The 14,875-nt window shown below is 37.3% G+C and overlaps 1 protein-coding gene across 3 annotated transcripts in view; it reads left to right on the top strand.

The window, feature by feature from the left end:
• The window catches only part of LOC119838633 (protein real-time), a 41,278-nt gene that overhangs the window by 23,333 nt on the left and 3,070 nt on the right, over positions 1 to 14,875 (top strand). For all 3 annotated transcript variants that reach the window (XR_005288204.1, XR_005288203.1, XM_038364653.1), the window contains exons 4-13: positions 1,800 to 1,929; positions 2,636 to 2,812; positions 9,306 to 9,421; positions 10,123 to 10,312; positions 10,558 to 10,646; positions 11,525 to 11,783; positions 12,518 to 12,636; positions 13,848 to 13,973; positions 14,318 to 14,459; positions 14,632 to 14,759. Coding sequence is in view for 1 of the 3 variants with exons in the window: in XM_038364653.1 (XP_038220581.1) it covers positions 1,800 to 1,929; positions 2,636 to 2,812; positions 9,306 to 9,421; positions 10,123 to 10,312; positions 10,558 to 10,646; positions 11,525 to 11,783; positions 12,518 to 12,636; positions 13,848 to 13,973; positions 14,318 to 14,459; positions 14,632 to 14,759 (1,476 nt within the window). In the remaining 2 variants the exon portion in view is untranslated. The remainder of the gene's footprint in view (positions 1 to 1,799; positions 1,930 to 2,635; positions 2,813 to 9,305; positions 9,422 to 10,122; positions 10,313 to 10,557; positions 10,647 to 11,524; positions 11,784 to 12,517; positions 12,637 to 13,847; positions 13,974 to 14,317; positions 14,460 to 14,631; positions 14,760 to 14,875) is intronic.

Genomic DNA, 14,875 nt, shown 5'->3' with positions numbered 1-14,875 from the left:
TGTGTGTCGCAGAACGCTAATCCCCGCTCCCTATGTGTGAGGAAGTCGTAGCTATGGCAACACTGATGTTTATTTAATATATTATGCTAGTTGTGCTCCGCGGTCTCACTTTAGTCGTTCAAGATGTTATCCTATAGCCTTCCTAAATAAATGGACCATTCAACACACATAATTGTTTTTCAGTCGGAAACAGTACTCTCTGAGATTAGCGCGTTCAAACAAACAAACTATTTAACTTAATATTATTGATTAATCGGGATATGAGGGACATATTATATACATACGATATGTCCATAAAATTATGGCATTCATAGTTTATTTCGTCATATTTAACTCGGGTTTCCTTATTTAATAAATTTAAACAACAAAGTACTTAAAATGTCGTTAAAATGACGTAGTTATAAACTCGCTAATGATTGGAATGTTATTAATGCATTATATTAAACTACCTTCCTCTTGAATCACTCTATCAATTAAAAAAAAAAACCCATCGAAATCTGTTGCGTAATTTTAAAGTTCTAAGCAGATACACAAACGGCGGAAAGCGATTTTGTTTTATACTATGTAGTGAGAGTTACTTGTCGACTCATCTCTGTAGAAACTGCTTTCCGAACCGGTGGTAAATGGTAAAATTATGACGGTTCAAAGTGCTTCTAGAAGAAGTCTTATTGGATAAGTAAATGTTTGAGTTTATTATACTGTCCCTATCGGACAGGATTACTACGTTCCGCGTAGTAACCGTGTCGCCTCGGATGCGAGCATTGTAAACAATATTGTAATGAAATCGATATATTGTTACGCTTAAAGTGATATGTACTTCCTAATGGATAATTACTTTTTTATTGTAAATAGTATAAATAAAATTAACAATGAGACATTTTTACATAATAGGAAAAATTCCTAGTTACAATGGGTAAAAAAAGATCAGGCAGGCACTGGAAGGGTAAGGAAAAGAATACGACCCTCCGGCACCCCCACTCACCGTAGGAAATTCAGTGGCATGCTATTATTTCACGCCGGTCTCCTGTGGGGGTGTGGTATTCCTCGGTACAAGCTGGTCCAATTCGTGCCGAAGCGTGACTCGCCATCGACTCGAATACTCAATCGTGTATTCATTCAATTATTAGCTCAAATTCCTCGCATCTAATAAGAGTTGTTAATACACACAATTGTGTGCTAAGAATTTAAAGTGCTTGCTTCGGATATGCATTAAAAGCATTGTTTTTCCTCTTCTGTGTTTCATGGAGCGTTTTCCTTGTGGTATTATGTCGCGTTATTTTCTCGTTTTTGTTTTTACTTGAACATTACTCAGCAATTGAAACCATTATCTCGGTGTGACAACCGGCTGGTGGCCAAAAGAAAAAAAAAACAAAAAAAAAACGTCAATAAGTATAAGGAAATCTAATTTGTAATTAATAAAAAAAAATCTTATGTTGTGTTTTGGCGACTGCTTTTTTAAAGCGTGTTGTATTATAATTTATAGGTGATCAATCTGTTGTGCTGAAAATTTAAATAGAAATCTTTTTGAATACGTATTAGATCTATCCAAAGATGCCTATCTCAAGTAACACCTTTGTCATTTATATTTAATTCCTCTCTACCTCGCTAGGAGTAATACTTACTAGACCTTCCCAATGCTCGTAATATAAATGCGAAAGATTTACTTGCAATAAAGTTAATTAACTTCATAAGTTTTTCACCTTTCCTCTGTCCCACCTCACCATCAACGTTTTAAAGCCAGCTAGGCCTCGTACGAGCTGGTGAAATAAATAGATGTTAAATGACATCGATCCTTCCAGGTGCACCCCGAGAACTCGCAGTGGACGTGCTTCGAGCAGAGCGCGTTGCTCGACGTGAAAAACTTCTTCGGTCTGGAGAGCACCGTGGAGAAGATCGCCATGAAGCAGTACGCTGCTAACATTGCTAAAGGTGAGGTAATAGGCCAGTTGACAGGGAAAGTTGGGGCGACTTGTTCATGCTCTGAATTTAAATGCGAGTCGCGAACTTTGGGTTATGTTTATATATCAATGTTCGTCGGTTTAAACTTTTTTTTTTAAATGGCGTTTTGTCTCCGAGAGGCGGAAGATAATTGTTGATTCCTTGTTGTTTTATCGTAGGTGCTCGGGTGAGCATACATGGATTTGTAGTCATACAAAGTTCTGCTCAAGCAAGGAACTTGGTGTTCTCGAGCGAGGTGCATATGCCGGATAAGGACAAAAAATTTCATCAAAATCGGTCAAGCCGTTTCGGAGGAGTATGGCAACGAAAACTGACACGAAAATTTTATATATTAGATTATATATATTGTCTAAAAAGAGCAACTACAGAACTCCTTGCCTGCTCTTCTCTATAGAAACTGCTTTCTGAATCGGTGATAAATGGTAAAAGTATACTATGACTATTTCAAAATGCTTCCAGAAGAAGTCTAATTGAATAAACAATTGTTTTGTGTTTGAGATTTTTCTGAAGTGTATATATATTGTTAATTGTACAAAGTTCTGCTGTCTTTTAAGCAAGGAGCTGATCGAACTGTTCATGCGGCAAGCTCCACAGTCTTAGGAACACCTATCCCTGTTCTGTCTTTTCTGCTCTGGGTTCCAGTTGTTGTTGTGTACCAAGTTCTGTTGTCCCATAGGCAAGGAGCTGATCGAGGTGTTCATGCGCGAGGTGCACGCGGACGGCGTGCGCGAGCTGCCCGCGTGGTGCGCCTCGGACGCGGCGCGCAACCGCGAGCTGCGGCGCGCCGTGTCGCGCGGCGCCGAGCCGCTCTCGCCGCGCCCCGCGGCCGAGGCGAGGCGACACTCTGTGCCGGGTGAGTGCTGGGGGTTTGCTACATACTGTGGGTGAGATTGTGGCCCGTTTGGGATGTTGTGAGTTAGGAGGGAGTGGGTGTACGTTATTGGGTAGGGCAGTGGTCGAATGTATTAATGGAGGGTGATTAGTGAATAGGTGAGTGGTTATATGTGTGAGTGGATGAATGACTAAGTGAACGCTCTGTGATAACACTTCTTTTTTATAGAGTAGCGGTTGCCATAATTTGTGATGAGTTAAACTATAAAAAATTTCAAGTAATTGAATATAGACCTTAACAAATGTATAAAGTTCGAATAAAACAAACAGTGTAAGGCTATAAGCTCGCGTGTCCGTGCCACCGTGACGTTATAATGGTCCGCAATAAACAAACAGTGTGCACACCGCGTATGAATTATTTACTATGTGCCGCCTCTGCGGATTATACACTGTGACCTCGCGTATTTACATTTTTTTTTGTATGAAAAAGGCCTGTTAACGTGCGACTCATCGCGTTAAATATTTTACCTTTAAGGTAAGTATAAACAGTGAAGTCCCATGTCCCCGTAGTGGGGTATGGGGTGGATGATATACATCTGTTTCACTGATCGATTTTCTTTGTGGACAAGTAGATGATCAGCCTTGTGTGTCCTGCCAGACCGAGACATTTTTTTTTTGTGCGTCTCCCACTGGAAATTGAACCCAGGATCCTTCGGTTCTACGCTCACGCGTTAACCGCTGTACCAAGGAGGCGGTCAAGGTTATTATAAGTGGTAATTAAATATATTCGTCTTAATTAATTTTTTGTATAAAAACTACGTAATATTTTTAACACGGTTGTTAGGCTTTCGGTGTTGCGGGAGATGGGTTTTGTTTTACAAAATTAAACTGTTCGTAATAATAATTTTATTATCTATAGTAATATAATAAAGCTGAAGTTTGTTTGTTTGAACGCACTAATATCAGGAGCTTCCGGTCCGATTTGAAATCTCAGTGGATTTTCAACTGATTGACGTCCAGTAATCATACTTAATCCCGTTTCGAAATTTGGAATGATAACTACAGCTGTATAAAAAATGTCACCGAACTGGACCTGGGGTGGGTCCTTTTTGGTAGAATATAATGATCTATTCAATTCAATGCTGTAAAAACATATTTAAAATATTGTAAAAGTGTTATAGATATAATCACAGGCTAATATTAATGCGCGCCTTTACCCGCTCCGTGTGTGAACAGCCTAAGGGCATTTTTTTTTGTATGCTCGCCGTCAAGATTGGTCGTTTTGAGCTATGATAATAACTACTTTGCGTAATTATTTATTTATGATAAGTGATATTTCATGCCGCGATAACGTCTAATTTGCATTTTTGTGCCTATCTTTGTTTATATCTCAGTTGTTTTGGGGTTTTGTAATTGAAACAATACTGAAACGTAGTGGCCCATGTTTATTAAAGTACATATGTAGTAATTAAATAGAATAACTGTTTGTGTAGACTTCTTTCAAGTAATTATTAATCGAAATACTATATATTCATCGCGATCGATTAAACACGTCAAGGGGGTTAATGTGAGACGAGAAAAAATAAAATTATCCCTGCTCTGTAAACATGTAGCTTTCTAATGGTCAAATAATTTTTGATATCAGTCGAGTAGCTTAGAATTATTGCGTGACAAACAAAAAAAATAAAAATTATTTTATTATTAGTATAGATAACTAAACTGCAGTGAAGTAAGGTATGAATAACTTCTGTCATTTATTATATATGTGCAATTATGATTATATGAATAAACTAGCTGCGGCCCGCGGTTTCACCCGCGTAAGCCCGTATCCCGTAGGAATATCGGAATAAAAAGTTGTCTATATGTTATTCCAGTTGTCCAGATATGTACGTATCAATTACCAAAAACTTTCATTGCAATCGGTTCAGTAGTTTTTGCGTGAAAGAGCAACAAACACACACACACACACACACACACATCCTTACAAACTTTCTCATTTATAATATTAGTAGGATAGGATTCACAGAGAAACAAACAATAATTCATACAAACTGACTAACTTATTGCCGCAAGGCGAAATGTCACTCGCTCTGAAATAATTCAAGATACACAGACGTGTATTACTTGCAATTGTTTCGAATTTGCTGAAATTTCGTGTGTATTTACATATGACAAATTCCCAGCGTTCCGAAAGTCATCGGGGCGATGTAAGAGTGGGATTTACTATCCTAATTGGCTTTAGATTGAATCTTGTCAGATCAGATAATATAGTTGAAATATTTTAAACGGTATATATAGCGTACTCGAATTCAGTCCGAGACCTTGGTTTTTATTAGAAACATTAATTTAAATCTAATAAATATCTAGCATTAAAACACTGGAACCTAATTTTGACACGTAATATATTAAAAAGTGAAGGATTATATGGTTTTATCGTTTATTGTTATTATTTTGTTTTTCCCTCTTTGGACTTGAGAATCTTGTAGTTATCCGATAAATTGTAAAATAAAAAATCTCAGTTATATAATTAATGGACAAATATAAAAAGGTCTCATTGAAAAATAGCATTTATCCTCGAAATTAAATTCAAATGTGTTCTCAGATAGAATGAATGAAACGAAACAACAAATTTTATCCTTTATCCTATCTTCCATTTCCTTAGCCTTTTCCGGTCCTAACTTCCCGCTCCTTTCCCCAGGTACATCCGCGAGCAGTAAGCGAAGTAATCTAGCCCTCTCCAAATCATCCAACAGGTTACTAAGAATGCGCAGTAAATCGGCCACGAATAAAGACCACGATAAATCTGGTCACAGCCTCTGGCGCAGAAGCAGGAGTAAAGCGAGACTCGACGACCAAGCCGACTCCTCGTCCCATCTCGCTCTAAAGGAGAGAAAGGATGATAAGAAAGGCTACGAAGCGTATGAAGAGAGAGTGAGGAAGACTGCCATGTCCAACGAAGAGTTTAACAATATTCCGAATACGATACGGTTTTCAGAAGATGACTTGACCAAAGGAGTTGCGAGGCCTTGCTCGTGTGATGAAGATAGATCGGCCAGGGAGGGTGTCACGCGATGGGATAACTTGTTGATTGTACTGGTGTGCGCTGTTATTATAGTTTATGTGTTATCGTCGCCTCTTTCATTCCTGTTCAGACGGGATAGATAAGTGTAATATATGATTTTTGTTTGGTTTTTTTGTTTATTTTTTATGTAGTTTGTTTGGGTTGGGACGATTTTTTTATAGTTGATTAAGTAGGCATTTGATTATAAGTCTACCTGATGGAAAGAAGACGTGATCTAGGTGGTGACATTCGCAGAGGTAGTGGGGTAGGTAATGCGTAGTATCATTTAAAGGGGTAAGGGATAAGAAAAGGATTGATGGAAGGAAGGAATTGACTGGGAAGGATGAGGAAAAGGAAAACGGCTCCTCCACTCGCCGTATGAAACACAATAGCATGCGATTTCATGGCGGTTATCTGTGAGGTGGTACTTCCCAGTGCGAGCTGGCCCAATTCGTGCCGAAGCGTGATCAACTCCCACATATAGATATAAGTAGGGATTAAATATTAAACCTTTATAAATGATATACCCTCGTCATAAATAAACAATGGCAGCAAACATTTCTATAAATACATCGTCCCAATGCGGGGGCGTCCCAGGAGTGTCCGCCCACGGTACCGTAGCGGGGATGATAAGAGCTCAAATAACTCTCTAAGCTTTCGATTGGTTCTTGTAACGATGATGATAAAGTTTTTACCCGACTTCATAAAAGGGGTGTTTGCAACCAGAGAAATTTGATTCTGTCCATTTGAAGGGGGTTAAGTTTTTTTTTATATATTTTGTCTACACTAATATTATAAAGACGAAAGATTTTATTGTGTATTTATTTGGTTGAAAAACACCCAAACTACTGAATCGATTGTGTTTTTGCACCAGCAGGGAGCTACAATATTCCTGAAGAATATGGGAATCGTCATATCCTACGTTATGATATCGTCCTGGCATAGCCGGGCCGGGCACACTTGTAGTATAGAAGTCGATGCTTTTTCAAACATTAATGTCTAAATGAGGATATCAACAATATTATTAAGGGAGTTAAATTTAATAACAACAATTAATTGTTGAGTGAACTGGGTAGTATAAATCATGTGAAATAGCTTTAAACGCACGAATGACACGGCGGAAAATTTAAAAAAGTCCGAATTTCTTGTCTGAAATTACGTTTGATTATGTGTTGAATACACCGCGTATAATATTATTGTGAAAAAGTAAGTAGGTAGCCGCTAGAAATATAATCCAAGAAAGAAAAATGACTACGACAATAGAAGCCATCCTACACAACGACCAAGTTCATTTTATGTAAGTGATCGCTGTCGTTTGAACACGAAGGGTCCTATAAAAATCGTTAGTAGTAGAAAATAGTTTTCGGTATTTATTTACATAGACTCGTGTATATAAAATATTAAACCCCTGTCATTCAGGCATTGGCTAGTCTTAAAGGTCGGAATGCCATTGTTACTCCAAATAAAACAATTATAAAAACATGATTTTAAGTCAAATATTACCGTTCTACCTCCGAACAATCCAGAGGTGTTTCATAAGAATTTTGAAATACTTCTAGAAGTTAACATTTAGTAGAAAATAATAGCACATATTTGCATGATAAATAAAGTAAATTTACAAAAGCAGTCGGTCAGCTTTTTACGTAACAACTTCGAAGGATATCTTTTACTCGAGTACTGCAGTGGCCTTGAACTTAACCTTAAAGCTAGGGTTGGCAAAACAAACTTTTATTGTACTGAACGAACAGGAAACGCTTGTCAATTCGTCATTGGGCTAAACTGTTACAGTTTTAGCGATAATCTTTTTCGCATTCTTTGTTAGACTAGATATGCTGGTAATTATATTTTTTTAAGCTTATGTCCGTACGCCACGGTAGTATGTAGTTGTTTAAAGTGTAATGTGGCAACCCTACACGTGTGTGTGAGATATTTAAAACGCAGTGCTAAGCTCGACACAAATAAGTGCTCGAAACTTGAAATGAGTTTTAAGCTCAACACCGCAGAGGCTTAATGCAAAAAGTTTAACCCTGCTATATCCTTGTGGAAGATATTAATAGATTTCATAAACAGATTTCAATCTGTGAAGATGTTTGAATTGAGATTTGATAACTGGTTTTGTTTTAAATGAAGGGTTTTTGAATAGAGTTTTTTATTATTTTTTTTAAGTAAAGAACACACTATATATAACGGATTTTCAACAGATTGCGAGACAGTGTCCTACTAATATTATAGACGCGAAAGTTTAACGGGTGGATGGATGTATGGTTGTATGTTACTCTTTGAAAACAGCTTATTGTATAAAATTTGATACATATCTTTTGATGTATTTTATTATATATGAATTTAATAAATGATTCAGGATTTGAACGCATTTCGTATAGACTAATGTTAATTTGTTCATTTTCTATTTATTGCGAACAAAGTGTTAACGAAATTGGGTTTTTTCGAATTATAGCCTTTTATTCACTCGCCAGTAGTGAATAAAAAGATAAGAGTGCGTTCCGGCTTCACCCGTGGTACGTTTTTTTATCTCTGAGAACTTTCATAGTGCCTTAATTAAACTGTTCTCGGGATAACGCTTCTTCAACAATTTGTGCAACATTTTTGGCGATTCTGTATATATATAGCTTAGTTTTATTTTGGCTTATTTTTTGGCTTAGGTCTAACGGGAGATTTATTTTACTTAGGTTGGTTTTATCTTTAATATTTATAAGAGATTTTTGTGCAGATCACTATCGTGTGACAAATTTCCATGGTATATAAATAGATAGATGTTCGTTAGTCTTTCTAAAACTTAAGAATGGCTTGGCCGTTTTTGCTAATTTTGGACGATGAATTTGTAATAGTTCAGGGAAGTAGAAAAGGTAAGAAAAGTGGGAAAAAATATTCTATGATATTGCACACTTTGCGAGGTCATTTAGTAATAAATGTAAATGAAGAATCAAAAAGAGCTTATGTAGAAAAAATTCCTTATTTCATTTATCAGTTTAAGTATGGAAAAGGAAGTAAAAATGGGACCGATACAGTTAATTTTATATTTCTTCGGCTTCGCTTGCCTGACAATGGAATACATAACTATCTTATTATAAGTATCAATTCTAAAACTATTGACATAAACCTAAACTAAATATATAATAGTAGTCGCACTCAGCCTCCTGTGTCCCAGTAGTGAGAACATCCTATCCTACTAGTCCTACTAATATTATAAATGCGAAAGTTTGTAAGGATGTGTGTGTTTGTTGCTCTTTGACGCAAAAACTACTGAACCGAATGCAATGAAATTTGATACGTAGACAGCTGGACAATTGTAATAACATATAGGTAGCTTTTATCCCGAAATTCTTACGGGATACGGACTTACGCGGGTGAAACCGCGGGGCGCACCTAGTATATCTATAATATAAATTAGTACTGATCTTCTTGCAAATTTTGAATTGTATTCATCGACCAACAGACCAATACACGCTGGACAGCGAGTACATCAAGCGATATCTGGGTGAACTCACGCCGATCCAGGAGTCACGGCTCCTGCAGCTGAGGAAATGGATTGCAGATCTACAGAAAGGGAAGGTATAGAACCTCACCACCTAGTTTGTAACATTTATTATATATATGTACGTTGTTTATATAAGGAAAAAATATTTTTTTAGAATTTTTTTGAAACTTTTTTTTATCCTACTAATCCTACCAATATTGTAAATGCGAAAGTTTGTAAGGATTTGTGTGTGTTTGTTGCACTTTCACGCAAAAACTACTGAATCGATTGCAATGAAACTTGGTATGTAGACAGCTGAAAAACTGGAATAACATATAGGCAACTTTTTATCCCGATATTCCTACGGGATACAGACATACGCGGATGAAACCGCGGGGCGCAGCTAGTAATTTGTAAAACTTGTACAAAGTCAACAGGCATAATGTCTCGGCTTCAGATGAAAAAAAAAATATACATATACATAATCTCTATACAAAGTAAACTTATAATAAGGACCGACATTCATAAATTAAGAATTTCAATGTTAAAAGGGTGTTATGTTAAATCAATGTTAAACTTTTTTTAGTTTTTTAAAATAATTATTATATATATATAAGATTTTGCATGTGTTTAAATAATATTATATTTTAATTTTGATTTTTGTGACATTTATGTGTATTTCTTTTTTATAAATTGATATTGGGTCCTTGATGCTCTTAAATAAATAATTTTTTATTAAATACGATAATATATTCATCATATCTCAAAATTGTTTACAATAATGTCAATGCCATAGGTGCCAAGCGACACGACGCTCCTTCGATTCCTGCGAGCCAGGGACTTCAACGTGGAGAAGGCGAGGGAGATGCTCTCCCAGTCTCTCCTCTGGCGGAAGAAGCACCAAGTTGACAAGATCCTGTCGGAGTACGAGACCCCGGATGTGGTGAAACAGTACTTCCCCGGCGGTTGGCATCATCATGACAAAGGTGCGATGGACTTGGAGTTTACTGGTCCTTCGAGGACTAAAATAACTTTTGAAATGAAATGAACTCAAAAGAGTGTTAATTGGTTTTGATGATTGATTTATCAAAAAATAAAATAATATCAGTTGAGTAAAAAAGTTTAATTTGTGTTCATTATTCAAGGTTTTACCAAAATTTAACCCGGATGAATCCGGGAGGAGCGATTACAGTAAATAAAAATAAGCTTATACAATCAATGCTATTTACAGACGGACGTCCCCTGTACATTCTTCGTCTGGGCCAGATGGATGTTAAAGGACTACTCAAATCGATTGGCGAAGATGGCCTACTTAAGTTGGTGAGCATTGTTTGACTTTAAAACTTTTACTCAAGAGGTTCTTAATTTGCCTTTTTTTGCTTTATTTGCTGTTGCAGAAAGTTTGAGCGAGTGCACCGTTTTTGATGGTTTTTTATAAGGCTGGTGTCTCCCGTGCGGTTTCATTTAAATTTGATCTAGTTAGACGTTTTTTTTTTTTAAACAATTATTCTCTTTTTTTTTATTTTCTTTTAACAATTTCTTAAATAATTCTCTTATAAATAAATATGTACTAGCTACTTATAAATTTATACATACCTTAAAAACTTAATTTTAACTACAAAGTAAGGTATATATGTATACGATATACATATAGAACATGTACAATGTTGTACGGAAAAGTAATTCAAATACTTTTGCATTAATTAAGTACGTATCATAACTCGTATTTAAGCCAGATGACGTCTTACCAGACTAAAATAAGAAAAGTTACGGCGCAGCCGCCTAGCTTAATCAACTGTTTAATTAAGAGTCTCCTCTTTATTAAACGGCGCTGGGTAATTAACAGACTACATATTTAACAATGTATTAAAAGCAGTGGTGGCTCAGTAGAGAACTCGGACTTAAATAATTGAATTTTCAATCTGCTAGTCTGCACTTGGCTAGCGTGGTGAATTATGGTCAGATGCCTTATAAGAAGTCTGTATCTCTGCAATGATAAGACATTTTGGGCTGATGATAATGATGAAGAGAATACGATATATTAAATGGTTTCTTAGGATAGTTTGTTGTGACATACATATAAGATTTTAATAGAGTAATTGTACTGTTAGAAAATACTTTTTTAAACGACACGTCTGTTTTTTGTCGTTCATGATTCTTTCTCATTTCTTCGGATTTAACCAATTTTTCTCCACTAGACTCTTCACGTGTGTGAAGAGGGTCTAAAACTGCTCGAAGAAGCGACCCGTTCATCAGAACACGCGGTGCACTCCTGGTGCCTGCTGGTGGACCTGGACGGGCTGAACATGCGCCACCTCTGGAGGCCCGGGGTGAGGGCGCTACTAAGGATCATACAGATCGTGGAGGCGAATTATCCGGAGACGATGGGCAGGGTGCTGATTGTGAGGGCTCCGAGGGTGTTCCCTATACTGTGGACCATTGTCAGCACTTTTATCGGTGAGTTGATGTTGCTTCACACGTTTTATTGTACGCATTTATTTTTGATGTGATACATCTATAGCCGCACGTAAAACAGATTTCTGGCGTGGCGACGCATGCCGTCGCGACGCGTCGCCACGCTATACGATGGTATATATATACACAGTCTATACGCAGTAGTGTGTACGGTGTAATATTTTATTTTATCATTATGACATATTTAGTTCCTATCACAGTCTATTCTTTGAATATTAATTTTATAAAATAACTAGCTGCACCCGGCAAATGCTGTTCTGCCTTACTCTTATCGTTTAGTGGTATGAAAAATAGAGAGATGAGTCAGAGCCGCAGATAGAGCCGATTCTCAGACCTACCCAATATGCTTACCAAATTTCAGAGGAATCGGTCAAGCCGTTTCGGAGGAGTATAGAGACTAAGACACGAGAATTTTATATATAAGATGTCGATGTTTCACATCTGCCAGGCGACCCGTGACAGCTCACATTTTTTTTTAAATCAATGTAGTGTAATTATTATGTGTATTATTTTAGATTCTGCTTCTGTACTGTAATTAATTGTAAAGTTTATACATACTACAGTCAAACTATTTATACCATAGCTATTTTTATATAAAAAGACATAATATATGTTTTCATTCATAACAGTAATAATATTGGAAGTTAACTTTCGTAACTACGATGTTTTCGCTTAAGCCTTCTACTGAGTACACAATGTTAAATCTGTAATTGCAGATGAGAATACCCGCAGTAAGTTCTTGTTCTACGGCGGTAAAGACTACTTGCAGCCGGGCGGGTTGCTCGACTACATCCCTAAAGATCTCATTCCGGATTTCCTTGGGGGACCTTGCAAGGTACTGTATTTGGTCCTATACTAAATATTGCAGTTATCATTGTAATTGAATTTTATTTTGAAGTTTTGCTTTCAGTTTAAATTGAATTTTTGTTAATTTAGCTATTGTTTTAAAATTTTAATAAACTTTATTAGATTCTTAAAATCTTCTAAATGTTTTTAATTCGTCTTGGTGGTTTGCTATTCAGTTTAGATTTATTAATTGTCCGTTTACATGATTTTATTTGCTGCGACAGTCGGATATTATAGATGCCTCGTTGTTCGTCCCGCATCAGTATTACCAATTTGTATGACACGTGAGATCTAAACAAATATCAATGCAATCGTGACGTCATATGTTTTGTCTGTAGGACATGTTACACTTTGTAAGAACGCGACTACATAAGTATTGTGTGTTATGTCTTCAATATGTGTGTCGAATAGTTATGCTTGATCATTCATGTGTTTTGCAAGTATTTGTTTATTATGGATGATAATTTTTAGTATATTTAGAAAATACATGATCATGCAATCGAAGGGACCCTTTTCTTTTCCTCACCCTTCTCAGTTCATTCCTTCTAACCAGTTGTCAATCCTTTCCTTTTCTCTTAAAAACCTCTTTCTCTTACGCAGCCGCAGACGCACTGTAAAAATATAAAATGTGCTGTGGGCTTTATGCTTTCTTCAGTTGAATTTGTACTGCACTATTTGTTTCCAATCTGACTCATTCACATCTGTTAGGGGTAAATGTACTCACTACGTGAATTTGCAAGTTATTGTCTATTGTGATTTGTCTTTTTTACAAATAGACCTAATAGAAAATTAAATTTAATACATAGGGCAGATGTACTTTTTAAGTGTTTCACTCATCGATATTATTAAAGGAAGGTTGCATAAATTCACAATTTAATAAGGTGCAAAATAATGAAAATGTTATATACAGTAATCTATTAAAAAAATATCACTGTACGGTACGCTAGAGAAAAAAATCGATAGTCGATCTGAGAAATTTTCCGTAATATTGGGTAAACTAAACTTTCTGAATTTTACAATTTCCCTATTTCATTTAAAGCTACCGCCTGTTGCAAATTAATATGAAGCTTTCAGAAATTTCTGTTACATTTAGCTTTTCTCTTAAAACTACCCGCTCTATTATTCCAGAAGTTTCTTTAACAAGCTTTTTAGCGTTCTATCTAATTGACAATTCCTTAATAAAACTACCCCATGTTACAGAGTTTCGTGCACGAGGGTGGCTTGGTGCCGAAGAGCCTGTACGTGAGCGGCGCCTTCACGGAGCGCGACGGCGACCCGCTCAGCGAGGACAGCATCTACCGGTCCGTTAGCTTGGGGAAGGGACAGGTGAGGAATACAAAATATCGGCTAGGTGCGTACAGTGGGAGCTGTACATACCCAATAAGCAACGCAAGGTGGACGATAGATTGTCGTGACTACGTCATCTGTCGTAGTATTAAGTGAAGTTGAGTTATATGGGGCTGTGGACAGCAAGCGCGTTTCTAAGGGAGATCTGGGAGCCCCTCATTACTAGTGATGTTTTAGCCCGTAAGAGTGGCATCACCTTGGTTCTACTGCCGAAGTAGCAGGGTATGAATGATTTCCTCAAGCGACAGATGATAAGATCGCTCAGACAATGTCTGTCAAGGGTTTAACAAGTATAACTTATTAACCGAAATTCTACTACCCAGGTGCACGAGGTGATAGTGGTGAACCGGGACCCGCAAAGCGTGCTGACCTGGGACTTCGACGTACTGAGACACGACATCTCCTTCACGGTGTTCCGGACTGAGCACGAGATCGACATGCCAGACCAAACTGATCATGCTGCTGGTGAGTGCAAACAGGGGACAAACAAAAAAATAAGCAAATATTTATTTTCCATTAGATATTATTAAATATAAATTTAGATTTCTTATCCCTTATCCTTTCAAGGCGAATCACCGGCTCAGTTGCCCGCTATGACAAAATAAAATCTTGATGATGATATAAAAGTGTATTCCAGCGGTGTGCGTGGGCGGGTCCGCGGTGGAGGAGGGCCGCTCGGTGCTGCAGGCGCGCGACTGGCGCGAGGGCGAGCACTTCCACCGCGTCGAGCCGCCGCTCGTCTGCCACGACGGGGAGAGCATACAGGTGGGCGCTCACCCGCACACTCACACATACACTCATAATCACACCACACTCACACCACACCCACTCCACACTCATTCCACACTCACTACACACTCACTACACACTCACTCCACACA

The sequence above is a fragment of the Zerene cesonia genome, unplaced genomic scaffold, assembly GCF_012273895.1.
Source record: "Zerene cesonia ecotype Mississippi unplaced genomic scaffold, Zerene_cesonia_1.1 Zces_u004, whole genome shotgun sequence".
Taxonomy (NCBI): Eukaryota; Metazoa; Arthropoda; class Insecta; order Lepidoptera; family Pieridae; genus Zerene; species Zerene cesonia.
Note: the sequence above shows the minus strand (reverse complement) of the source record. Positions and strands in the feature narration are given on the sequence as shown.